At 37.0% G+C, this 25843-nt stretch overlaps 4 protein-coding genes across 5 annotated transcripts; 3 read left to right on the plus strand and 1 right to left on the minus strand.

Moving 5' to 3' along the window:
• Positions 1 to 178: 178 nt before the first annotated feature.
• On the minus strand, positions 179 to 18302 carry LOC135266369 (uncharacterized). The gene is made up of 8 exons (XM_064356955.1): positions 18165 to 18302; positions 17863 to 17990; positions 6426 to 6654; positions 4965 to 5171; positions 4668 to 4909; positions 4200 to 4447; positions 4025 to 4147; positions 179 to 1981 (listed from the first exon to the last, which is right to left on the minus strand). The coding sequence occupies exons 1-8, from the start codon at positions 18244 to 18246 to the stop codon at positions 856 to 858; spliced, it is 2385 nt and encodes a 794-aa protein (XP_064213025.1). The 5' UTR covers positions 18247 to 18302; the 3' UTR covers positions 179 to 855.
• LOC658870 (uncharacterized) lies at positions 10710 to 17848 on the plus strand. Its single transcript, XM_008195331.3, has 8 exons — positions 10710 to 11007; positions 13771 to 14094; positions 14156 to 14329; positions 14414 to 14623; positions 16457 to 16625; positions 16675 to 16846; positions 16894 to 17140; positions 17190 to 17848. Exons 1-8 carry the CDS (start codon positions 10900 to 10902, stop codon positions 17796 to 17798), a joined length of 2013 nt encoding a protein of 670 aa, XP_008193553.3. The 5' UTR covers positions 10710 to 10899; the 3' UTR covers positions 17799 to 17848.
• Positions 18303 to 18617: 315 nt separating the features above from the next.
• On the plus strand, positions 18618 to 20849 carry LOC658940 (uncharacterized protein). The gene is made up of 5 exons (XM_008195333.3): positions 18618 to 18798; positions 18849 to 19111; positions 19160 to 19318; positions 19670 to 20366; positions 20418 to 20849. The coding sequence occupies exons 1-5, from the start codon at positions 18618 to 18620 to the stop codon at positions 20474 to 20476; spliced, it is 1359 nt and encodes a 452-aa protein (XP_008193555.1). The 3' UTR covers positions 20477 to 20849.
• A 356-nt stretch (positions 20850 to 21205) lies between these two features.
• Positions 21206 to 25380, plus strand: LOC135266368 (zinc finger and SCAN domain-containing protein 2-like). Of its 2 annotated transcripts, none has more exons than XM_064356954.1 (8): positions 21206 to 21654; positions 21710 to 21893; positions 22481 to 23359; positions 23406 to 23923; positions 23976 to 24367; positions 24415 to 24617; positions 24674 to 24861; positions 24977 to 25380. In XM_064356954.1, exons 1-7 carry the CDS (start codon positions 21508 to 21510, stop codon positions 24850 to 24852), a joined length of 2502 nt encoding a protein of 833 aa, XP_064213024.1. In that variant the 5' UTR covers positions 21206 to 21507; the 3' UTR covers positions 24853 to 24861; positions 24977 to 25380. The 2 variants fall into 2 exon arrangements, with proteins under 2 accessions (XP_064213024.1, XP_064213023.1); XM_064356953.1 differs by having other exon boundaries at positions 21207 to 21654; positions 23970 to 24367.
• The last annotated feature ends 463 nt before the right edge of the window (positions 25381 to 25843 follow it).

Genomic DNA, 25843 nt, shown 5'->3' on the forward strand with positions numbered 1-25843 from the left:
TGTGTTAACAACACTGAAATATTGATACATTTTTGGTTCAGGTTACGTAAAATTATGTGCTTATCAACGGTTTCCACTTTTTTATTTGATTTATACCAGCTCTGGTAATTATCAGTAACACTCTTGGTAATACTATTATCAGTTTAAGTGTGGGAATAAGTGGCAATAAAGGGCAAACTACTGCAGCATAAACTTTTTATTTATGACAGATATGTTTAATAACGATAACAGTTTTACAGTCATAATTAAAACGTCGTACAATAGCTAAACTTACAATATAAATTTCTTGTACTACCTACATAATTAACTCTTACACGACTTACTTATGTAGAAAGTAGACTTATCCATAATAAAATAAATAAGCAACTCGATTCGAATTTTCCCCGTTGTTATTATCCCAACCAAAGTGCTGATCAATTATACAAAAAATGTGTATTCACAAAACATCAACAACACAAACGAGAATAAAAAAACTTCAAGGGGTCATTAATACCATTTTGAGCAATGTACACAAGTAACAAAAGCAACTTACTCGTTTAATCAACCTGCAATTTCAAGAGTGCTTAGCTTAGATGACTATCTACTATTCGGAAAATGAAGCAGACACAAAAGCAAATGTTCGGTTTGTATTACACTGAAGGCATTTCATCATCAACAATTCGAAAAAGCCCGCGTTCTAAAATTCGTACACATACTAAAAACGGTCAGCGTGATGCGTATTTTGTACTCAACAAGTCCCGAAAAAAATTTTGATTCGTCAAAAAAATCCTGGTGAATTGTTACAACTAGGTGAAGAAGTCTCGTATTAGAATATGAATATTTAGAAATCGTACCATCTACCTCTTCTAAACTAGTCTAAACAGGCGTTCCAAAGTCAGGGTCCCCTACACCGTCCGCGTTTATTGAATTCGCATTGTAGACATATCTCGCTAAAAGTTTCTCCTTCCTCTGCTCGTTCTCCACTTGTTCGGAATAATCCTCGTTGGGGCAAAGCCTCAGCGCTTTGCCCACGCGCAAATTCTGGCCGTGCAAGCTGAAATATTTCTTCGTCCCGATCGGTTTACTCAGAGAAATGCTCGCGACGTTGCTTTCGGTACTAAAGTTTTTCACGAAAATGTCCGTCAAAATGTTGTGAATGTTCTCCTCGAACTGCGGGCTAGTCTCAGTGTAAACCTTGCCACACTTGTAGCTCGGTTCCTTCTCCTTCATTTCGGTTTTATTGTCTTTTGGTTCAATTATTTCGTCCCCGAGCTCCGACGCCGTGCTCGAAATGTCCGAATAGCCGTCGTGTTTATTAAAAATGCTCTGTAGCGTCTTCACCCCAAAGTACTTCTTCTTGTGCTTCCTCTGCACCTTCTTGTAGTCCCGATTGCTGCTTTTGTGCACCGGCGAGCTGCCGCAGCTCTCAGCCGAGTTGAGGAGGCTTTGGTCGCTCTTGGGGTTCGACAGCGACTCGTTCGAGGTGTAAATCTGGGGTTTGGAACAGAACTGCGGTTCCTGGTACGTGAAAGTGGGCTTTGTGGCACTCAGCTCCGCTTGGATGTTTTTGGGCGATTGCGAGTCGTTTGAAGCTACGTCAGTCGATAACAACTCCGAATCGAGAAAAACATCCGCGCTTGTCTGCATCGGCGAGGAGAAGTTCTCCGAGTTGAGGGAGTTCGTTGAACAGTTAAAGTTCTCGTCGTCGATTATGTCGACTTTTTTGAAGTCTTCGAGCTTGATGACGTTGTTCGTGGCGTTGTCGATGAGGACCAAGTCCGTGGTTTCGACCGTGTCGGTGCTTGGAGTGGTGTTGCAGTTCAGGTCGTCGGCGATTTTGATGTCTTTGGTTGTGGTGGGTTTGTAGGTCTCCAGGTTGCCGTTGGTGTTGAGGTTGTAGTTGAAGATGTTGGCGTCGAAGTCTTCGGTTTCTTCCAAAACTATCAGTTTTTGCACTTTGGGGATTGTGGGGCTGTTGGGGATGCTATCTCTTGAAACTATCCTGAAATTATCTGGGGGATTATACACTGAGGGGAGTTAGGCATGCGTGTGAAGCCGTGCAGGAGGTGCTGGACTCATGCCCCGAATTCGGAATTAGGGAGTAGATTGCGCCCTGTTAAGGAAAAATTTTCTTCGCAGCTTCGATCTTTTAAAAATTGGTTTCGAGTGTTTTAAAAAATTTGTAGCATTTGATCAATTAGTAGTATTTTTCTATGCTAAAGTGAGTTTCCTGATCTTGAAGAACTATCGCATTATTTGGTCCAACTTTTTTTGAGAGAAAAAAATACGGAAATATGTGTCACGTAATTATGTACGTAGTGGTACCTATATTAATTATCTGTACAATGAATAAACATTGAGATTTAAAGAAATCTATTAAAAGCAATTTACAAAAAATTGTTATTAACATTAAATGTGTAAAATAAAATACAATGCACGCATCAGATAAGATTAACTCGATTTAATTTAATGCGGAAGATTAAAAATTAAATAACTAATTCACTAGTTCAGAAATGTTGAGCATCAAATTGTTAATAAGCTGAGAAAAACTGACGGTAAACATAAAAAAACAAATAAACAAAAATTTTAAATTCACGCTGCCTTAGATAGCTCTTAAGATGCTGCGAATATGCTTTTAAACGCCGGATTCGTTCTATTTTTTTCAGTGGAATTCTCTACAACTTTACCTGTTACACTCTTTTTATATTTTCATACAGGATAATTCCCATAACAAAAAATTCATTAAGCCCATTTTTCTAGAGATAGGTGCTTATATCTCATGGTGTACCAAACATTTAACAAACAAAGTATCAAACTCAACAACAAATTAAATATTAAATAACACAGAAACAAAGAAAAAACAATTAAACATTAAAAAAGAAATTGCCTGGAAAAAAAACTGCATTCCCTTTTTTGTTTCGCTGAACGTCTTTTATTACTATACGTAAGTTGGTCTGACATTATTAAATCACCCTGTTTTCAAAACATTTGGAAAATAAATTATGGAGCCATGTATAAATTAGTCTGATTTCTTTATACAGGCTGATTCTTATAGGGCCTACATTAGAAACTTTTTAACTTCTTAATAAAGCTAGAGCTTTAAGATTTTGTATAAAATCTAAATCGACCAATCTGAGTTCAACTAACTTATTTTCAAAATGTTAGCAAAACTCATTATTTTCATTTTTAATCAAGTAAACTTTCGAAAAATACGATAAAATTGTGCTATTAATTAAAAGAGATGCCCTATTTGTTCACCATTTTCATTCAAATTCGATGGCAGACTACCTAGTTATAATAAACTATAATTAAATACATTTATTGTATTACTGCTTATTCGATAATAAACCAGCTAAAAACTAAATAAAATATCGAAGTTGTTGACCATTTTGCAAGGTTTGCTTGATAAACTACGAAAATAAAGTAAAATCCGTTTTTTGTATGTCCATAGTACTAACGTTCTTAAATATTGTTAAACAGAAGATTTAATTTTTGCCCCGCATGCATTTCTTGCAGAATAATAAATACCAAGTTTGACATAACTTTTAACTAAAATTCTCTTAAAAAAATCAACAGTAGTTCCTAAAACATTTCGCAAAGTATAACTTGGCTTTTTCGTGTTTGTTCAGCAGTCAAACAGAAGTGAACTCTAATGTACGAGCACATCTTCCAACTTTTCACTCCGAATAGAAATGTTACTACAAATCTCTTCATGAAATTATAATTTCCTCGGCGAACTTAATGCTCAGCGCAGAATGATTACGATTCAAACATAAAACAAACTTTGGAAGTTTAAATTATTATTTCAGATTCAAACCCACCTTTGTGTACCCCCAAGGTCGTGTCGGGAAAAAAGAAAATAAAAACACAACTAAATAAAAACAAATTTAATCAACTCTCGAATATATAAACACACAACTACATTAAATAAAATTTCGGCTTAACTAAAACTAACAATTGTTGGAATTTACGTGGGTAGGAATCACAATTTGCCTTCATGCAATCAGTACGAAAACACATAGGAACTTTGGTCATGGTAACTCACCGGCTTGCCGCCGAACTTGATTCGGGAGTTCTAGGTGCTGTGGGGGTATTTAACATGTCTAGAGAGTTTGAAGGGTTTAAACTAGAGTGATTGTTCGGGTCGCACACTTCTCCGTCGAAAAACCTACGAAAGATAAGCTGTAACGTGCAATATTCAACGGATTGAAGATTCCAACCGGAAATTGTAACCGTCCTCTTCGAGCGAAGTGTCGCTGTCATCCGCGGCGATATATTGCACTTGTAACGTGCAGTCGCCCGATTGTTGCTGGAGGATATCTACAGCCTCTCGGTGGCAGGCTTGTCGCAAGTCGCGGTCGTTCACTGATAAGATCGCGTCTCCTATGTAGAGCTGCTCTGATAAGGCCGCGGGCCCGTTGGGCTCCAGCTCCGAGATCAAAATCGGCACCCCGTGCTCTCTCCCGCCCTGGGGATCACAATTTTCAAATTAAAATAACTCAATTTGCTCCATGATACTATATATAATTTATAGGCCACAATGAAGCTGTGCATTTTAATATTAACTGAGCAAAACTGCGATGACAAACACCCTTTTAAATTCAATTTCTGGATAACTATTTGTTGCCTAATATTCGACCCGGTGGCGCCCAGGCCTCTAATCCGGGATTTTCCACTTTCACACATACCGTTATACTAATTCCCAGTCCCTGGCTGGGGCTCCGCTTCACCACTACGGTCCTTATATCCCCGAAATGCTCCGTGCGTTCGTTGATCGGATCGATGTCGGGCTTGGGGCAGGTCTTTTCGGAATTATTCAAAATGCTATTTCTCCTACACGCTCGCACTACCGTTTTGTGTCTCTGAAGTAGAATTTCAGATTCCAGTTGACGCCACAATTTATCACGAACATCTCCTCGCATTTCTCTCCCTGAAAATGACAAACTTCACCTGACACAACACTCAGTTTCGGCTCATTCTTTTACCTAAGAGTTGTAATTGCTGTATTCTCCCCGCTAATTCCTTGTCTAAATATTTCGCGGCGAGCTTTGCGCCGTAAACCTCGCTGTTCAATGCCAGGATGGATTTTCTTAACGCCGCGTTTTCCACCTGGAGTTGTTCGTTCTCTGCCCGACATTGTGCCGTTTCCATCAGCGAAGGGCTGAATTTGAGTTCGTCCGATTCTTTGTTTACTGAAAAATTAGGCGGACGAAATCAGGAATTGACGTTAGGTCTCGCCGGAAGTGTTATATTGGATTATCTTTCTCGAATTATTGCGGACGATAAATTTTAATTCTGCTAGGTGAGAATTGAAACTAAGCTCCAAAACTGCAAGGGATTGCGGCAAGGATTATGAAGAGTTATTGTTCGCATAATAATCTGCACGTAGGGTACATTATCAAAATAAAGAAAGCTTGTAAAAGTAGATCAGTATTTTTTACCAACTGCTTTAATGTTACGTGAAATATGTTGTCATTTTAAACGTGAAAACTTTGGTAGCCTTATGATGTTAATATCTATTTCAATAATAAAAGACGCTTTTTTAAGACTCAAATTTTCTAACGGAAAGAATGCTACACAGAGGAAAATTCTTATGACAAAAAATGCGAAAAATATAAAAGTTGTATTAGATTTTTCTACGAATTCTTCTCAAGCGCCATTAAAAATTCCCATGATGTTCAAAAATAAATCAATAAATCCTTGATACGTAAAAGGCTTTGAATAAATTAAGGTAAATTTACAACAAAAAATCCATAAACCACTTAAATCATTTTATAGATTACGTATTTTAATATGCAAAGTGATCCGAAGCTAAGTAAGATAATCCCAAAAGGTTATAATTATCAAGGGAATTCGCCGAAAACTCGCTGCATTACATCCAAATATTATTTTTTTATTTACTTATTCGCTCATTTATTTATTAATGTGACGCGATTTAGTTCGTAAATAAATCAGTTGAGATGACATTAATTGATTTTTCCTTTTGGCCCTTGAAATGCGTTATCATAGAACAATAATTGCAAAACTGCTGAAGCGTTAGCAACTGCACCAGAACTTTTCAAGCTCTCAAAAAGTGATTAGTATTTCGTTTTGCCGGCGGCGGTCTGTTATCCCGGAAATTCGGTGAAATACTGCATCCCTTCGCCGCCTTGCATAAAATCAGGTTACAAACATTCGATTTAGCTGCACACAGATTGTTCGAATGCCACAAACACAATGAATTACGGCGGAAAATAAAATACGGTCCCTCTTTATCGCCTTAGAGATAATACAAAGCGCACAAAAGGCGAAATAACTTTATTAAACTTGCTGAAATATTGAGGAACTCTGGAGAGGAAAACTCCTTTAATAAAATTTTTGATTAGACACATGTCGGCCGCAGAGTGCGAATTTGGCATCGTTTGCGTATTTTATTAACAAGATCTGGCGAAAAAACCAACACTTACGCCTAATGTTACGTATGGGACTCTGTCGGAGCTCGGCTTCTAGTTTTTTCTTGATGTTATTTACGTCGGGTTTGAAGTTTGGGTCTTGTTTGCGATTACCGAGACTGTCGGGCAGTTGCGAAAGCTGCGACGAGTGCAACTGGAGCAACAAATTGTGCAGTTCTTGCTCTAAAACTTCCCTCTTAGCTTTCGATTCCACCAATTCGGCCCTCATGTGGATTAGTTCGGCCTGAAAAAAATCTCGACTGAAATTCAAGTTCTCACGAGAGGCACTTGCAAAAAATGACGTTTTGATGCAAAAAGATTGATAGAAAACAGAATCGTTCCGAGACCACTTGAGAGATTCTGCTGCGATCAAGGTCTGGAGGATGTTCAGGTTTGACCCGATCGAAGGGCACCGGCAATTGCGTCTGCATCGGAAATTGTAAATATACACGTTTCAATAATAAATCTTCATCAATACTGACGAGAAAATTACTAAACTTGGAGCGTCGAGACTGAAGATTTAGTCCGAAGAGAGTAAAAAATAAAGCCTATTAAAATTTCACAAGTCGAGACAAGTTCAAAACTCAGATAACAACTTTCGATTTGAAGAGTTTTCTGTTCGATAGTTTTGCGTAAAGCTTTCATTAGAAGAAAAAAGGGCCTACAGTGTAAAAAATAAAAATGTTAACAAGTTAAAAATAACGCCACCCGACCCTTGGGTCATCGTTCCGTTCTTGCAAAACACCGTCCACTTGAATAATTCATGTCACGATCTCACGACACGAAATGGATCACTGGATCATCTGGATTCCCTATCAAATGTCAATCTAATTTTATTTTAGATCGTAAGACAACCTGATTCTTATTTGATCCCTTTCTCCGGCGCACCAAAAAAATTAAATTCTCCTCGTATTTCTCACGTTTTAACCACCAAAGAGCTTTTCCTCCAACTTAACAGGAAAACCGTTTCAGTCAAACAGCAAAATCAATATTTTCATTGTACCGGAAGGAAAACCAAAACAAAACCCCACTTCGCCTTTAATGTTACGAAATGGAAAAAATCCTCCAGGATATAGAGCTTATCAACTCAAAACAAGCGTGCATATCGTAAAGTTTAACGTTTTAATTTCCGGACGCGCTAAACCGCCCAGATTTTTCCAATGATTTAGCGTTTATTCTCGTCTGTTGATGATTAGATTTGCAGGAATTTGCTCTTCACACAACGATTAATCAAACTTATTACAAATAATTACTTTACTTAAACGCAGGAAAAGAGGAATAAATCAATTCGAGTGACAGTTATAAAGCGCATTTTCTGCTCGAACTTTATTAAATCGCATTTGAATAATGAAACGTTGCTTTAGCACAAGATCAAGAGACTTTTTTGTGAGAGAAAACAAATATTTAACGTTGATGACACAAATCCAGTGGAAAAACAAAGAAGCTGGAATACAAATTAAGCCAATTTATATTATCCTCAAGCGGCTATCGTATAAATTGCTTCGTGGATTTTGCTTCTTAAAAAGAGATTCGTTCTGTTGTGTATGCTTCAAATAATACGGCTAATTAATTTTATAAGGGATATAGGATGAAAGAAAAAGGGGATATAATCAGTGACTATCGATCATCCGCCACGCAATCCACAGAAGGGAATTAGATTGTCCTCAAAGGTCAGACTACCATTAATAGCACAGTCTTTAAAATGCCACTCATTAAGACCGCAATTAAGTTTTTGAAGTGTATTAACTGATTTTCATCATTCTTTTTATTAAATTCAAGTTCTAAAATCAACTAAAAATATCACATAATCGTTAGTTTAATCTTTAAAAAGTCAGAAAAACTGATCTGATTCACACTCTATGTGCGCAATTTAATACAAATCTCATAAAAAGCGCGTTAATCAGCAAGAATTGATTGTTTTTGCTCTTTTGGCATCTGAGTGGGCTTCAGAAATTGATACCACTTAAAAGGAAGCACATTCCAATTTGTCAACTGTTATCAAAAACAGTAAAATTTTCATTAAATGCCAAGTAGTCAAGTAATAAACTAAGACCATTTCAAATTTTAATCGATTTGCAATCGAAAATACTTATTTCTTGCAATAAAATACAATGGTACCGAAGCCCCTAGATTAACTTATTGATTAAAATAAATCGTGTGATTCAATTTCGTCTCTTGTTTCGGTAACTACGCAAAATCAAACCGGCATATTTTCCAAACTGGAGAGTTATTTGGGTATTTTGCAACCCATGTGATATCCAAACATTTTTTGCTGGATCTGCTAAATCTCGTTTAATTGGGAAACGCCTGTCAACGTCCATTTATCTTTCAACAACGCTTTCCGATGAAAAAGTCGATTCGCAAATGATTATTTCCGTCGTTAATAAACTCGGAGTTACTAGTTTTAACAATGGAATATCGGTAACAGGGACGATCGTTTCCAGATACGTTTATGTCGTTAATGAGCTTCATTCAGGTCGAGAACCCATCACGAAAACTCCCTTCAGCAAAACCGAAATATTATCGGAAGAGCTTTCCCTTACACAAAAGTAAATTTTATGACCTCCATTCAAATCAACTACCCCGAAATTACGAAATTTCGCGCAAAAAACGTAATTAACACGATGCAAATCCGAAATCGATTCGAATCCTGTTAAGTTGGCCAATTTACATTTCGTCAATCACTCCCCGAATTGGAGTTGTCAACTTAATTGTGAATAATATGGAGTTTCAATTGCCTTGCTGATCAATCTAATTTGGGGAGTTCCTGGTGTTGGCAAGTCATTGCTCTATTGATCGCTCATTTTTCCCAATTCGACTTATTTCGGAAAGGTCATAAAGAAATGCAAATTTATCGCCTAAGTAGAAGTACTCATACTTTTCCGCACAATTTGTATGCAAGTCCACATTACTCACTGAATTATAGCCAAGATATCGATCGGCAAATGGAGAAAAAGGCAAATCCAGGACATCATTACAGCTGTCCTTAAAACATACATCTACGCCTTTCTGTTTTATTTTTAATTAAAGATGAAGTGAACAAGAAATTTCCATAAAAAGTACAAATGTATGAAATGTAAAAGGTTGCCAAAGGAAATAAAATATTCAATCGAATATGCACAGCTTTATGTCCCTTTCAAATGTGTTTATCTTTTTATCATAAATCTGAACGGATACTGGTTGAACGTAAAAAATGCACGATTTATGTGATGAAGAATTTTATTTTTCATTTTTACGGTTGTGTGGAACGAAAAACCAGCATTGGTCGGTTTTGTAGCCTCATTGCCTTTATATTTTACCTCATAATGATACTCTTATTTATTTTACGAGTACAAAGCTGTTAAGGCGATTGTGTTTTCCCCACTTTACAAAAAAAAAATTGTAATTATTAATTTTATTAACAAATAATAAATAAATCTACAATCACAAAAAAGAATATGAAATCTTCAACAATGTGTAAAGGGTTATACAATTTCGCACCTGCTATGTATATCAAGCATTGACAGAAGTTTAGTATTAAAACTAAATGTTTTGTAGAAAAAACATTGTTCACATTATTTCTAATGCTTGATCTCTCTGTCTCGTCGAAAAGGTACTATACTCTAAATATAAATAAATAAATATAAAAATAAAAAAATAGAAACAAAAAAAAATAGTCTACAGGATCTAAAGGACCTCTGCATTTGTATATTATGCCGCAAATCAATGACATAGATCACTAAATTGACTCGAAACATTTGTAATAATTTTTTTGGTGACGAACATAATAATTGAAAAAAGCAAATCGTGAAAACTCCCTTACAATATAAATGCCACCTTGCAATGTAAAATGACGATTTAAGAAATTTATTATTATTATTATTATTATTATTTACGCACAACATTGTAAAAAAATGACTCACCCCTTCGACATAAACCAACAAACCACAAATTGCTTTAATGATTATGATCCAAGTTCAAGTTTAAACCTCAGTACATTGCTCAACCACGACAATACTTCCCCGAAAAGCACGATAAGTGGCTATAAAGCGACATTCTTCCGTGACATCAAAATTTCTAAATTACCCTCGCCATGAACGACATAATTAGACCACACATCCAGAAACCCATCCGCCAAAAGCCGTAAAAAACCAAGTTATAAACAGAGAGAACCGCCGGGGTTGCTACACTCGTCCCTATTTGTTTAGATTAGTAGAGCAAACGGTCTTCCAGATAACGAAACACCACCATCACCATCATGATCATCGTCGTCTCAAAACAAATAATACAGAAGACGTCCGTATTTTCCCGTCTCGAAATCCAGTTTGACTCTCTCTGCTGATTAGACGACGGCGTGAATTATGATCGGCGAAGAGTCGCGTGTTGAGAAATGCAATTTCGCTGATTGAAGTGTAAACCGCGATCCTCTTTGGTCAGTTTTTAAATAAGAAGCCGCCGACTTGCCGGACTTGGCCAAACAACCTGCCGCTACGGACCGAAGAACTCCATCATGTGGACGTTTTTCGCGCTTAATCTCTTCGCGTGGTGTTGTATTGTTGATGCAGTGCCGACACAGAACGACATTGTCAAGAGCTTTGAGACGGCGGTGCAGCAGCAGGTACTTTTTCAAACATAATTTTTCAACGACACTAGGAAATGACTAATGGGGAAAAGCCGGTATTTGTCAATTTTGAAGCTTCCAGTAGTGAGAAATGAGGCGAGCTGTTAATATTGATGGATTTCGTTTTGAGAGCGCGTTTTCTATTTTCGTGCAGTTGGCGGTTATGATTGCCATTTGCAGTTTCAATTTGTGTTTATTATCCGAACGGAATTGCTGATTTATGGCTTGTTAATTTGGAGGCGATTTTTCTGACAATCTATTATTGGAAGCTCCTGGAATTGTATGCCAATGTCAGTTGAATTGCTCTTTTACTCTAATTAAAAGGACGGATTTAACACAACAATGCTCAATACTTTAGTCACCACTTACACAAAGAGACCCAAATATCCAAAAATAACTACAAACATTTTTGTAAAAAAAATATTAAGACTAAAATTGCGTTATGTTCGCCAGTAAGCCATTGTAAATTTTTTTTTTAATCAGATAAACATCGATATAGCTAAATAAAAAATGATTAATTAAATATATCTAATACCCTTCAATCTTCGAATGTGTATCTAGATTTTAAAATAATACTTCTTCTAAAATCAGATTTATAAAATACTGTGCCACCCCTTAGTTTCAGGTCAGTACGATTTTATCTAAAATCATTATTATTGTCCCATTTGTCTTTTTAAATGTCCTTTTTTTTCGTTTTCATTATAATTCGGACAAAATCAACGACATTGTGGAACATTTGGTGATAGAGATTAATTCGTTTTCTGAAAATAAATATAAAAAATTCCTTAGTAGAATAGTCAACAATAGTTAAAGTAAAACAACAAATTTTCCATTTTATTCAAACACAAATAAAAAGCTGGTTCGAATCAATCAACATATCAATATATTAATATTGCTCTATTCCTGAATGTTATACACATGCTACGTTCGATAAAATTATTGACTTAATAATCTCAAACTAGATAACAAACTTCGACGAAATTATTGGATAGGTAACATAGAGCAGAAGTTCTTATCTTTAAATCTGTAACTAGCAGACTTTTTTAATTAATCAAAAAGAAAAACTTTCTAAAAATAAAACGAAACCTTGTCTGAATTTTTTTGGAGTGTTAAAAAATCTGCAACCATTCGTTATTCCCACCCTAACAAGAAAAATAATCAAACTTCATTTTAACGAACCCTGCGAGGCGTTTACTCATTTCAACACGCAGACTTCACCTCAAAGACACTAATGTTGACACCATCACGTTGCTCCTTTGTCAGTAATCTCACTCAAACAACCCCTCAGTGACACGATTTCTCTGTGGCTATCGCGACCCCAATAAATGTAAAATTCCCGCTTCGACATTACAGAAATAGCTGAAAGCCATTTCTCCCACGTTATTGAAAAAAATATGTAACGATTTTAATGCGAACAAACTCGACCCCATTGTTATAAGCAAATCAAAATCTAATTAGAGCGGCCCCTTTATTTTAGGAGCTCGCTTGTAAATTCCAAAGTTCCGTCTGACGAGTGGACAAATCCTCTTTGATCGGCATGAGACGTCATAAAAATTGATTAGATATTTTTCTAGAAGACTTACAATCTTCTGATGAACGTATTTGTATTCACCGCTTTATTTTATATTCCCGACGTCAAGCGAAACGACGCTGATAATCTCAAACGTCTCAGGCATTTGAATAAAATGTACGGCTTTGGTCTAGATGAGTGTCAAAGCAGCTTATTTGATTGCGATTAAATGAGTACTAAAACTGAAACTGAACTTGTATGAGGAGGTGTATTCAGGGTCTAAATTGCCGGCGTCCAATGTCGCTAATGGAGATATAAGCTCTCAACGACCGGTATAACCCTGAGGACGGGTTCGATATCAAAATCCTGATAAAACTCGGGAATATTATGTCCCTAAGCTAGCCGTAGATTGCAGGTAATTTAGCTTAAGCAAGTCGCAAACTATTACAATTCTGAGGAAGAGATTTTAAGATAAAAATTAATATTACGTGTCTCAATAACTCGTAAATAAAAACTAACAAGAAAAAATATTAACTATGGACTAAAAGCAATTTAAGTCAGCCTAACAGCTTGTTTTCTTTTAAAAACAAATTTTTAAACTCACTTCCAAGCTGTTTAAATACTTACCCAAACAGAGAGTAAAGTTACTTGTGAAAATTTGGTGCTGCTGGCACATTTTTACAGCATTTACCACCACTCAAAATTTTATCGTCCCTTCGTTTCGAGTTTTTGGAATGTTAATAACGCAGTTTACCAGTGCTCCATGTTAAAAAAGAATTTATTACCTCTGCTATTTACGAAAATTCTTAAAATTTCGTTTCAATGTTAATGTTCTAAACAAGTCTAATTTAAAGCGTTTCTCTTCAATAAAACCACACACCATTGAATCCAGCACCGAAATGAAATTGACCAACACAATTTAGCCAACCCTCTTTAGACTAATGAGCGTCATTAGCGAGTATGTGCATGTAATTGTGGACGAAGCGAGTTGAATCCGCCAAACACGTACGAAATAAACACGAAGAAAATCACGTTTCCGCGATTACGGTCTATATTCCTAGACTTGTGCAAAGATATACGATCGACTTAAGCCTCTAATTTTACCTTCACCTTGCTCCAGACACACGATGTTGGCTAATATTTGAAATAACTCAATTTCCTGCCGACTTTGCCAACATTAAATGGAAATTTTGCCGAGATGAGCAAAATAATCTAAATAATCGTCATGAAATTGTTTTATTCTCTTGCAGGACCTTCAATCGATACTGATGTCGATTGAGGAACGATTGAGAAACTTGGACAACATCTACTCAATGCATTTGTCACCAACTCTCGAGGAGAAATTAGAACAATACCAAAGAAAACTCGAAGCAATCGACACGAAAATAATCCGATTGGAGACGTTAGTCATGCTGAATTTAGATAAAATATCGGAAAATATCAGCACGAAGAATTTTAAAGACGATATCGCCAAAACAAACCTACTGAAAAAAGTCGACGCTGTTTATGAGAGTCTCAGTCACAGGATGAGCTACGTTGAGAGAAAATTTGAAAATAGTGTAAATAAAATACAGGTATTCAACTGGGCATTTGTCCCTAAAATGCGTGGTCGCAGAAGTGAACGAAATTTTGTAGAGTAAATTAGACACGACGTTAACACGTCTCGAACGAATGGAGGACGGTTTCACTCGCAGGAACGAAGACATCGACTTGGAGCTCTCCGACGCCATCGCCGCCATCGACGACCTAAAAATCAGCTTCAAGGCGGCAGAAGAAGGCATCGTCAACAACACCAACGAAAACTTTGAAGTGAGTTGGAAAAACGCACTGCTCCTAGGCCACTTTTTAATTATCCAACGTTTCGTGTTTTAAAGCCGCAATTTTCTCTTTTAGATTTCGCTCAAAGAGCACATGTTACTAATGAAAAGCTTCAACGACAAGTCCAACACGGCAATACAAACTTTGTACGAAAACGTGACAAGGGACTTTGACAGGTTAGAACAGAGGATCCAAATGGGATCGCAGGCCATTAACGAAACGGATCGATTTTTAAAAAGCCTCAAGCTCGAACTGAAACGCGAACTTAATGAATACGCCGTTAAAGTAAGTTAAAAACGATTCGCTCTCGCATAATTGTGACTCTTAAATCCTGGGGATTTTTTCGCTGCGAAATGCAGGTAAAAGGGTTTTAATTAGAACTTGATAGCGCTGTGATGAACGCTCTTTTAGCTTATAACATTTTTAATGCTCGTAATCCGGATTTCAGGTGGATTTTTAATATTGTCGAGGGACGCGACGTAACTAATTTATTACGATAAAGAACATCAGTATCCGAATGTTTGGATTCGTTTTGCTCTTGTAGGCATGTTCCTACTTTGAAAGCCCTTAATAATCGTTATTCGGCTCGTTTATTTCTCTTACAACTCTCACGCTAATCGCATTACATCTTAAACAAAAGCCTTTACCGCAATAAACTGGCAGAATTAACTCGATAATAAATTAAAGGTAATAAAATTTACCGCAATGACTGTTTCCCTTTATTGAATTATATTAGCATTAAATGTATAACAAACTCAAACTTTACTCGAAATTAAACGCAAAATTATTTTACAAGAAACGTAAAGTATGTATTTTTTCTTTCAAACAATTATGAACGACATTACATCGTCTTAAAATAAGTACGGGAAAACATGCAAGTATAAAAATAATGGTTTTGTACTTCTAACGTAATTTTCTTTTTATATGAATAATAACAATTGCTGACTTGTTCACAATGTTAATTCCTTTTGTGGAATTCTAAATATTGGGGAAAAATAGAAATTTAATATGACTGAAAAATGTTTCGTTTTATGCTAATTTTGCTTAACGAAAATTTTTCAAATATTTTTATTTTGAAATATGTACCTACCTAATATCTCCCTATGTTCCTTGGTCCCGATAAAAAAGAAGGATCTGGTTCATAATTCGACCTTAGAAACTAATGGACTTCCATTTTTACACGCAGATTTTTTAACATTTTCATTTTTCACAACTGTACGCAAGTAACAATAATAAAAACACTTTACCACATTTACGAGAACATTATTTATAGAACTAAAATTAGATGACAAATTCTTTCACCAGCAGGAAGTTTCAACATAAAGAATTTTCCGCATTATTTTAATTTTAATTTTTAGAGAGGTCCCGAATTGTAGTGAGATATTAAATATTTTAATTAATATAATAAAAATCAATCAATAATAAAAAGAAACAATTAATATGTGGGTTATTTTTCCTATTAAATACATATATAAATTATTAATGGCTGGAAAGGAAGTGTTATTTTCATATATTGTAAAGTATAAGTCGGTATGAAAAGAGTTTGTAACAATGGAAATAATAAAATTTCAGTCCTATCTTATCTCACTAAGCCAGGAATTAGAGAAACAGCATTTCGAGCTTACAATGTAAATAATCCTTCAGGGAAAAATACAAACAAATGTTTTTCCCCATTTAATACTATAACAAACATAAAATACCGACCGTATTTTTGTACAATAAATATTATCGTAGTAAACACAAGAGAAAAAACTGTTATTCATACATTCATGGCAAAATAATTTACATTAATAAACTTCATTTTCACAAATATTTTCGAAATTTGAGCAAATACAACACAAATAATTGCTACAATAATGCAAATACGTCGTTTAATTGTGCAAATAAAAACACACACTCGTAATTTAATTACTTATATTATTACCGTCGAATAAAAATTTATGTAATATGCCAAGGTAAAGTAACTGATGAAGGATGATAAAATTAAGAAAATCCGTGATACAACCGCAACTTTTACTAATTCCCAACAACGTGAATAAACAAATACCTATTGCTATTAACGTAATCTCACGGATTCTCTTTTCCGGGTGTCTTATCTTTATCAGTAAAAAATTTTAGGTAGCCGAAATGAATTCAGAAAACTGGAAAACCGGGGGTATTTTACGAAACAAGCAGGAATCGCTAGAAACCGTAATAAATTCTACAAAAACGGAAGTACAAAACGGGATAAGGACCCTCATGATTCTTATCGGAAAAATTTCGCCGAAAGATAATAGTCCTCAATCAGGTAAACAAACAGGAAGCAACAAAGTTGAAAGTAATATTTTAAAGTGTAGATCAAGGCCAAATCGAGAAACTCAAAAACGAGATAGATTCCAATTTCAAAAAAGTTTTCTCCGCTCAAGATTTATTCATGGACAATTGTTATCGGCTGCAAATGGACGAGTCTCAAATCGAATCGAAGATCAGCGACATTTTAGAGAAACTGATCGAGACTTTTGATAAAAAGTATGTCAAGTTTTTTTAAATTTGGGTTAATTGCGGTAATTTTTTAGAACAACTATCGAAATAAAAGACTTGCAAAATGTGGAGAAACTCATTAAAAACCACGATGCTCACATTTCGCGAAATTTATATCAAGCTGGGACCAATATCGTAACAACTTATGAGAAAATGACCAAAGAGCATCGTCAATTCTCATCGGATTTAAAACAGGTCAGCGACCACCTCAGTGCCCTTTCCGCGCTAATCCGGGACACTCTCGCTGATGAAAACCGTTCTTTATCGTCGAAGAACGTCTCCGTAAGAGCCCCCCAATCGAACTTAAAACAATTTATTTCAAGTTTTTTAGCTATTACTGAACGAAATGGAAACGAAAATTACGTCTCTCAATAAACAAGGCGATCTCCTCTCGAATTCCACCCGAGAAATAAAGGAGATAGTCGAAAAGCTCCGTCATAAAAATTCCACTGGAGTCATCGATGAATATTTTAGAAATATGTCGGGGATAATTAAAGGGATGGAAGCTAAAGTAAACAGCGCCTATCTTTATTATTACTACAACAGGAGCAAAATTGATGCGATTAATCAGAACCTAAGCCGGCAACTGCAAGAAGTAATTGACGTCATTACGAATAAAACCGAGAGGAATTTAACCGAAACTAAAGACGAAAGAATCAGGAGAATCATCGACGATATTTTCGGAGCGAAACCCGAGGCGAATGAAACACAAGAAACCTCTCCAAATTTGAGTAAAGTAACTGATACGATCGGGGCCAATGAAACACTAGAAATTGCCCCAAATAATTGCACATCAAACGATTTAGACCTCATCGACATGCGGAGCGTATTTGGTTGCGAAAACGCTAAACTTCAAGACATCCCATATATAAATTATCATACAACACCGCCACCTGGAAGTGACGAATACGAAGAGACCGAGAACTATCAACAAGTTTGAAACTAGCTATTGCACTTTTTGTGAATTCAATAAAACTTTTTTGAAAAATTGTGGCTTTGCTTACCTCTATCTTGGCGCTGTTTTGAAAAATGGTCTGTGCCTTGTGTGTCAGTTGTGCAAAACATGAGCTAAGGCTGCACAGTTTTTGGCGGACGTTGAAGACAACATCAGGCTCTTCTGAATCGAGTTCACCTGCAATAAGCCAAATCTTGTGTGACCATCCAAAATGATTTAAATGTGAGAATTACGGCCAAATTGGTGGCGAAATTAACGCAAAATAAACAAAAACACCGTGTCATGTGCCTTGATAAATGATAGTACGGACACAATTGTGGGAATTTTGTTACGAAATGGGAGTTTTCTCACCTATTGCCAAGTCTAAGTCTACGAAAGCCTTATCGAATTCTTTTTCTAAGATATCCAACCACCTAAACCCGACACTAGCCATTTTTACCTACTGTCACTGTCACCATTTGTCAATTTTTGTTTGACGTTTGCGTGTTCGCGTCCCCTTCCGCGAAATCTTCTGGGGGGATTTGGCAGCCTTAGGTTGCCCCCTAAAGCAAATATTTAAATTATCTCCTCACATTTGCTTTTTTATTTTGGTTACTACCAGTCCAATGGACCCAAAGTGATAGTTTTTGTGACTGGATTTATTATCACTGGGGCGTTTATCGCAAAAATCTGGTGTCGGTAATACAGAGCTCCACCGCTGGTTCACGTCAAGAGGCCAAGTGTCAGATGTGAAAGTAAAGGTTACGTTCAAATTGTGTCAATCTATGTTTATAAACAATAGTCTCGTTTTCTGAAATAAATGTGATGACCACCTCACGAATAGTACGTGGCACTAAGGCCCGGATCTTCCTGTACATATGTGGCGTCTTAATAATAACCGGAATCATTGCGTGTTACAATAACACCTTGTATCAGCTCGAAGATGCAAAGCAGGCAAACGAAATCTGCCACCAGCAGGAAGAGAACTTGTCGACGCAGCTTCAAAGTTTGGCCTTCAAGCGTAATCACTTTACAATCTGACCTGCGTTTTTTCAGTGATTTCAGATTATAAACAGCGGCTGGAAAAGTCATTAAAGACTGAGAAAGCCGAACATCAAAAAGTTAAAAGTGAGTTAGAGAATAAACTCAATGAAGAGAAAACCAAGAATGAGAAAGGGACGAATGAAGCGAACGTGAGGTTTAATTCGTTGCAACAACACTTCAACTTGTTGCAAACACAATATGAGGACTTGCAAGCGAAGCTGAAGGAGGTTGAACAGGAGTTGAAGGACGTTAAATCTTCAAAGGAGGGTTTAAAGGTTTGATTTGTTGAATTCGCGGTATTGAGCTTATTTTTTTATTTCTAGACGAAATATTTGGAAGTGCAAAGCAAAAATGAACGCTTAGAGACTTCTACTCAAGATTTAGAAAAGCAACTGCAAGAAAATGTGAAAGAAAGTACCAATAAAATTAATCATTTGACAAAGGTCAACCACGAGCTGCAGAGGGATTTGACTGACTTGAAGGTATGTACAGAAATGTGCATTAAAAATTGTTTTACCTTGTCTGAATTATAAAAATATTTTTTAAAACATTTACTACATTATTATGCAGTACTCAAGGTTATCATTTTGTAATTATTTTTTTTATGTTCTGTGTCAATCACTAACGTAATGTAGAAATCGTATAATTATTTTGATTACTTAAGGATTTAAAACTTACATCCTGACCATTGTAAACAGGCAAACCCTAGTTATCAGTGAGAAAAATATTCAGTTTTCAATTTATTTGTTCAATTTATTGTTTTAACATTTTTGCGTGCCTGTTGTGAAAAGAATAATTCTTGAGTTGATTTAAATATTTTGGACTTTTTTTAGAGCAAATGTCCAACGTACGAGTCTATCCAGCCTCCACAGGTGGCCCCCAACGCCGCCCCCGACTCCTCGCCGAGTTCTCAGAATTTCAGTCGCCAGGTTCAAATCAACGCTAACGAATATCAAATAAAACCTGACGAAAACAATCCAAAGGAAAAGAAGGAAGTAATCCAAAGCCCCCCGAACCAGAACTTTATAAAAACGCCTACAAAATCGACGACTTCGTCGAGTTTGAGAGTCTCTCAGGGGAGTCTGAATGGGGCGAGGCCTCTGCTTATTCCCACTGTGACACCAAAGACCAAAAACGTGCCTCTGCCATACGTGAAGAAACTGCCAGATGGGGTCGTGCCGATTCCCGAAAAGCGTGAAATTGAGAAGAAGACTGAAGATGAAGAGAAGAATGAGTTGCCCGATGAGACTGTAAATAATCGGTACAGAAATAAAATAAGTGATATAGCGATGAAGGAAGATGCGAAGAGGATTGAAGAGGCGGATAAGGAGAATGGGGCCCATGAGGTGTTTGATCAGCATGTGGGAGGGGCGTATGACAATTTTGGGTTCGGGGAGTTGAACGAACATATTAAAAATGCAGAGAAACAGAGTTTTAATAAACAACATATTGACAAATTAGCGATTGAAGGTAACAAAGTTTACGAAAATGAGGAAAATCATCCGATGGAGGAAAACGAACCGGAAGACGGTAAAATTCTGCAGTAAGGAATTTTTTGTGAATTGTGTGATTTTTTTTCAGATGATCCTGAATATCCCGATCATTTAGGGCGAATGAAAGACGCGGTGGAAAGGAATTAACTTGTACTTAAATTTTTAAGAAACTTTTTCAGTGGAAAATATTTAAGGCTCAATTATTATAATATTCAGTATTGGTATTTAGCTGTCATCTGTTCTATATACAGGCTTAGTAATTTACGTACTTGTATATATGTTATGTAAGATAGATTTATAGGCGCAAAAATTAATTGTGTTGTTACGAACGAATGGGTTATTGATCTCGATGTCAACGAATTATGCATTTTTGTAAATTGTAAGCACTTTTTTTATGAAGGAAAGTTTAGTTGCCACTTTTTGTTGTATATTCATGTCGACGGAAAATTTTCAGTGTGTGAACCTTGTAAATATTATTTAATTCGATCGGCATATCTCGAATAAAGAGGTACTGAAGTAAGTTGTTTTTATTACTTTTTTTCTTCCTTCCATCTTTTGCAACTGGACATAATTAATATTAAAGTAAATTTTAAGGGCCGGTTTATAGAAAACTTTGTTAAAATTTAATCCGCTGTTAAAAGTTAACAACGCGACCCAATGGACCAATCAAGTTTGTTCAATTTGGTCACGTGATCAGTTAATCACGCATTAATTGCAAATTAAAAAAGTCTGTTTCTCTGACGACGCAGGGAATCATAAATCCACAAATTACAAAGGGTAATTATGGCATTATACTCAATAAAATCCATTTAATCGGACTGAAAAACGTGAAATGTTCAAAAAATTGGACTATTCGTTCTGATGGCAATTGTGTCTAACGCGACCCTTGACGCATGGCAATTGCTTCCCCGAATTCGGCTAATTTTCACGTTATTTTTGCGATACGTCCATGGGGTTGAATTTTTTCGAACATTCGCAAGTTTTGTTCATTATTTGTGGTCAAATTTCGTGAAATTCCCTTGAGGATGCGAAAAATCGTCGCACTCATTGAGCCACCTGACGTCAATCTGTCATTTTCCCACCAGTCCAGTGGAGTCGATTGTGTTGGCTTGGGTCGGTAAAAATACGATGTTTGGAATATAAAATCTCGCAAAAAGTGCCCCAAAACCGCGTTCAGGATGGAGGAAGTCGAATACGACCTTAATCGTATTTGTCGCGCGTGCAAAAACGAGTCCTCGGACATGAGATCGGTGTTTGATGGATGCGAATTGTTGCCCGAATGTCCCCGTATTGACGAGATGCTAATGGCTTGTACCTCGGTGCAGGTAACTATTACCCGTAATTAATTAATGTGCGGGTACATGGGGGGACGGTTTGTAGGTGAAAACCGAGGATAAACTCCCCAAATTGATCTGCGCCACTTGCACCGAACAACTTAAAGGGGCCTATATTTTCAAGCAACAATGCCAGGAGACCGACGTCAGTCTCAGGGAGTACGTCAAGAATTTCAAATCGGACGACGATGTCAAGACGGAAGTGGAGGCCACGGGCGGCACTGGCGAAGGTGGGGAACTACACGTGCTTTTCACCAGGCTTGAGCCACGGTGAAAAACCAGTAAAATTCAAGTTCTGACCAGTTCATTCATTAATCATTAAATTATCATTAGTTAACAGGAACATCTATTTAAAAAATAAGAGCCAAAGGAAAAATTTTGAATGGGTGTTCGGGTTTGTAGCTGACCACCCGGTATATTATTAGTTTTTGTATACTTTTTTTCTAAAAATTTAAAATTATATTATTTTGGAAAACATAAATTTTGCGAAAGGTCTGACGGATATCTCTTCGCGAATTAAGCATTGTTTGGTAAAATAGCAGCGCATAATTTGAGGAAATCTTATGGCAATGTTTAATTATGTACTGGTACTGATAGTTACTATCAAACCATCTGAATTTAATAGCTTAAGCTTAAGTTCTTTTGCTGCTTAATCATAACTGTAATTTCACTTATGACATTTGGACAAAAAATTGGAAAGTACATGTCACTAATAAAAAATTTAAATGAAGGATATTTGGAGGATGTTAATCAGTTGATTTCACGATTTTAATTTTAACTGGACATGGACGTAAACCTCTTATTTTCGTGTTATTAGTTTTGGAGAATTTGGCCGACGAGCTGTCGGAAGACGACCCTTTGAAAGACCTCACCACAAGCCAACGCTCCGACTTCATCGAATTCATAGAAGACAACCAAATGATTCTGACTTGTCGCGAATGTCGCAAAAGCTTCACTCGACTCGAAGGTTTGCGAAGCCACAAGCGTATCCACTTGGGTACGTTATTCAAATGTCGTTTTTGCGGTAAAGGTTACACAAGACAAACTCACGTCTACCGACACGAATTATCTCACGGCAAACACAAACTCCACGTTTGTCGAATATGCAACAAGACTCTGACGAGAATGGAGCACTTGAAACGTCACTTAACGACACATTTAAAGGAAAAACCGTTCTCGTGTAAATCGTGCAATAGAGGATTTAACAGATCGGATCATCTCGAAGTGCACGCTGTGAGGTGCAAGGGAGAGAGGGTACACATTTGTGACATTTGCAATCGAGGATTTTCGCGAGAGGATAGTCTTGAAGTGCACAAGAGGCTGCACGAGAATCAAAAACCAGCACTGCCAACTTTAGAGAACATAGATAATATCGAGGAACATTACTACGAGATTGATTACGATCCTAACATGGATTACTCGGCCGGGTCTGATGTTGATGACTATTTGGAGCCGCATGTGGAAGTTACCGAAAATTTGGATGAGGACAGGATCAAGGAAGTGGAAAGTTTGCAAAACGAGGACAATAGGGAATCGGGGGAGTCGGAAGAGCAAATGGATATTAAAGACATGTTGGAATCTCAGATCGCTCTTGAAATCAACGAAAATGATATCAATATCGACGAAGATAAAAAAATTATTAGCAGGGCGTTGGACAATGACGAGTATGTGCCTGATGACGATGTTGGGCATGACGGTACGTAACACTTTAACAACTTCAATTCAAAAAAAATTCCCTTTAGTTGCAGACAATGACTCCGACAGTGTGGATTCTGAATACCTCCCCACTAAAGTAACGTCTAAAAGACGTCGCGGTCGCGCCCGAAAGAACACCGGTTACAAGAGTACAGGTCGGCCCAGAGGCCGACCTCCAGGTATCAAGCGCGAACGTAAAGACACCGCAAACGACGAGGAAGGCGAATTTCCGTGTCCCAGCTGTAACGAAATCTTCCCTCGTATGAGTCTCTTAGACAAACATGCAAAAACGCACGAAGCCGCCAAAATCCACACTTGCAAAGTCTGCAACAAGGAGTTCTCGAGGTTCAATCATCTGAAACGGCATATGACGTCGCATTCGGTCGTCCGACCCTTCTCGTGCGAGATTTGCGGAAAGCGGTTTTCCCGAAGGGACCACCTGCAGCAACACGTGAGATTGCACGACAAGAAGCAGGAATACAAGTGCGATGTTTGCTTGAAGATGTTCAATAGGGCCGATCAGTTGGCCAAACACAAAGTCTCGAAGCACGAACTGGGCGAAAAGGTAGCTAATTATTTCCGTTTTGTTGTTATTTTTATTTTGGCGATAGATACAGATGATGGGCGAGAAGAAATTCGAGTGTCACGTGTGTTTAAAAACCTTCACGACTGAAAAATACCGCGACGTGCACGTGAAAGGCCACATGGGCGAGAAGCGTTTCCAATGCAAGACGTGCGAGAAGGCTTTCCTGTCCAAGTCCCACCTAACCGAGCACATGAAATTCCACAACGAACATTCAAAGAAGTTCCTTTGCTCGGAATGTGGCCAGAGGTTCATCAGGAACGATTATCTCGTCATTCACATGAGGCGACATCGGGGCGAGAAACCCTTCAAATGCAAGTTCTGCGGCAAGGGTTTTCCCCGAACCACCGACTTGACAGTGCACGAACGTTACCACACGGGCGAAAAGACCCATCTGTGTACGATATGTGGGCGTGGATTCGGAAGGTAGATGATTTCGTGTTGTTTGGTTTGTTTGAACGTTGGGGTTTCAGGGCGTACAATTTGACGGTTCATATGAGGACGCATACGGGCGAAAAACCGTACAGGTGCACGTATTGCGAGGCGGCGTTTGCTCAAGGAAACGATCTCAAAGCGCACGTGAGGAGGCATACGGGAGAGCGGTTTCAGTGCGAGTTGTGCACGGAGAGTTTCCTTATGGGGTATTTGCTCACACAACACAAGAGGAGTGTTCACGGTAAAAATATCAGAAATAAAGTCAGAATCAAACGAATCAAGGGAATACATTTCTAGGTTTGAACGTAGTCAGTAACATAAGACGACTTCACCCCATAAACAAGATAAAACAGGACGCGGACGAGCCGCCTCCGATCACAATTCCATTGCCTAAACCGGTAGTACCTGAAATCCTGATTACCAATATCCAAGCCCACTTGACTCAAATCCAGCATCATCAGATCGCTAGAGAATAACGTCTAAAGGTAGGATTTGAATGTTGGCAGGGTATTCCAAGCGTTACCGTTCACCAAAAAATGCTTTATGGGGTGGTGAAGCTTGGAATACCTGTATGAACGCATCTAATTTCAGCTGTTTCAGGTTAATTAAAAATGTACATATAAGTACGTAGTTGTTAAGTGACTGTAGTAGTACCATTTTCATTTGAAGAATTCTCACTCAGTCTTTCACTAATTTATGTTTATTTTCATTATTACGACTTTCAAGCTATCGTTTTGTTTATCCCGATTTTGTATTATATTTTTAGCGTATAAATTATGTTTGTAATGTTTTTTCTTTCGTGCTACAACGTATTAATGACGATCAAAATGCTTTATGATTTAAGGCCTAATGTTCACCCCATGTGAAGGCGACAAATCAAATTTGTATTTTTTGATCGAAACGTATTACCATTTTTAGTGTATAAATGAATGCCATTTTTGTAATTTACGTTAGTAGACTGTAAATATATTTTTACATTATCGAAAATACAATTTTTGGGTGTATCTCCGTTTTTTATTCAATTGCTGGCTCAAGCTGAATGCAAGAGCGAAATTAATACCGCTTAGTTCTATTCAAAATGCTATTAAATGTCAAAGGGTCTTAATAATTTTAATGTTTCATTTAAATAGAAGTTTTAAATGTATTCAGAACCCACTTTCGTTGGCTTGTAATTTGGTTACATTACATTTGCTAAATTAGTGAAATAAGTATTAGAAATGACGAAAGTCATTTTATTTGAAAAAAGGTGTCTGAAAAAACTATTCGCCTTGATGGAAGAGCCATTCAGAGTAAAAAAATTAATAACATTAACGCAAGTCTTGTAATCAGGATTTAATTTAAAGAGAAGTTTCTAAATATTGAAAGCGCGTCTCCTATTCAAAATCCAGCTTTAATTTTGTTAAAATTAATTTAAATTATAATTCCATTAGACTAACGAGGACGAAAAGGATTTGTTTACGTTTCTGT

Source organism: Tribolium castaneum, chromosome 5 (genome assembly GCF_031307605.1).
Source record: "Tribolium castaneum strain GA2 chromosome 5, icTriCast1.1, whole genome shotgun sequence".
Taxonomy (NCBI): domain Eukaryota; kingdom Metazoa; phylum Arthropoda; class Insecta; order Coleoptera; family Tenebrionidae; genus Tribolium; species Tribolium castaneum.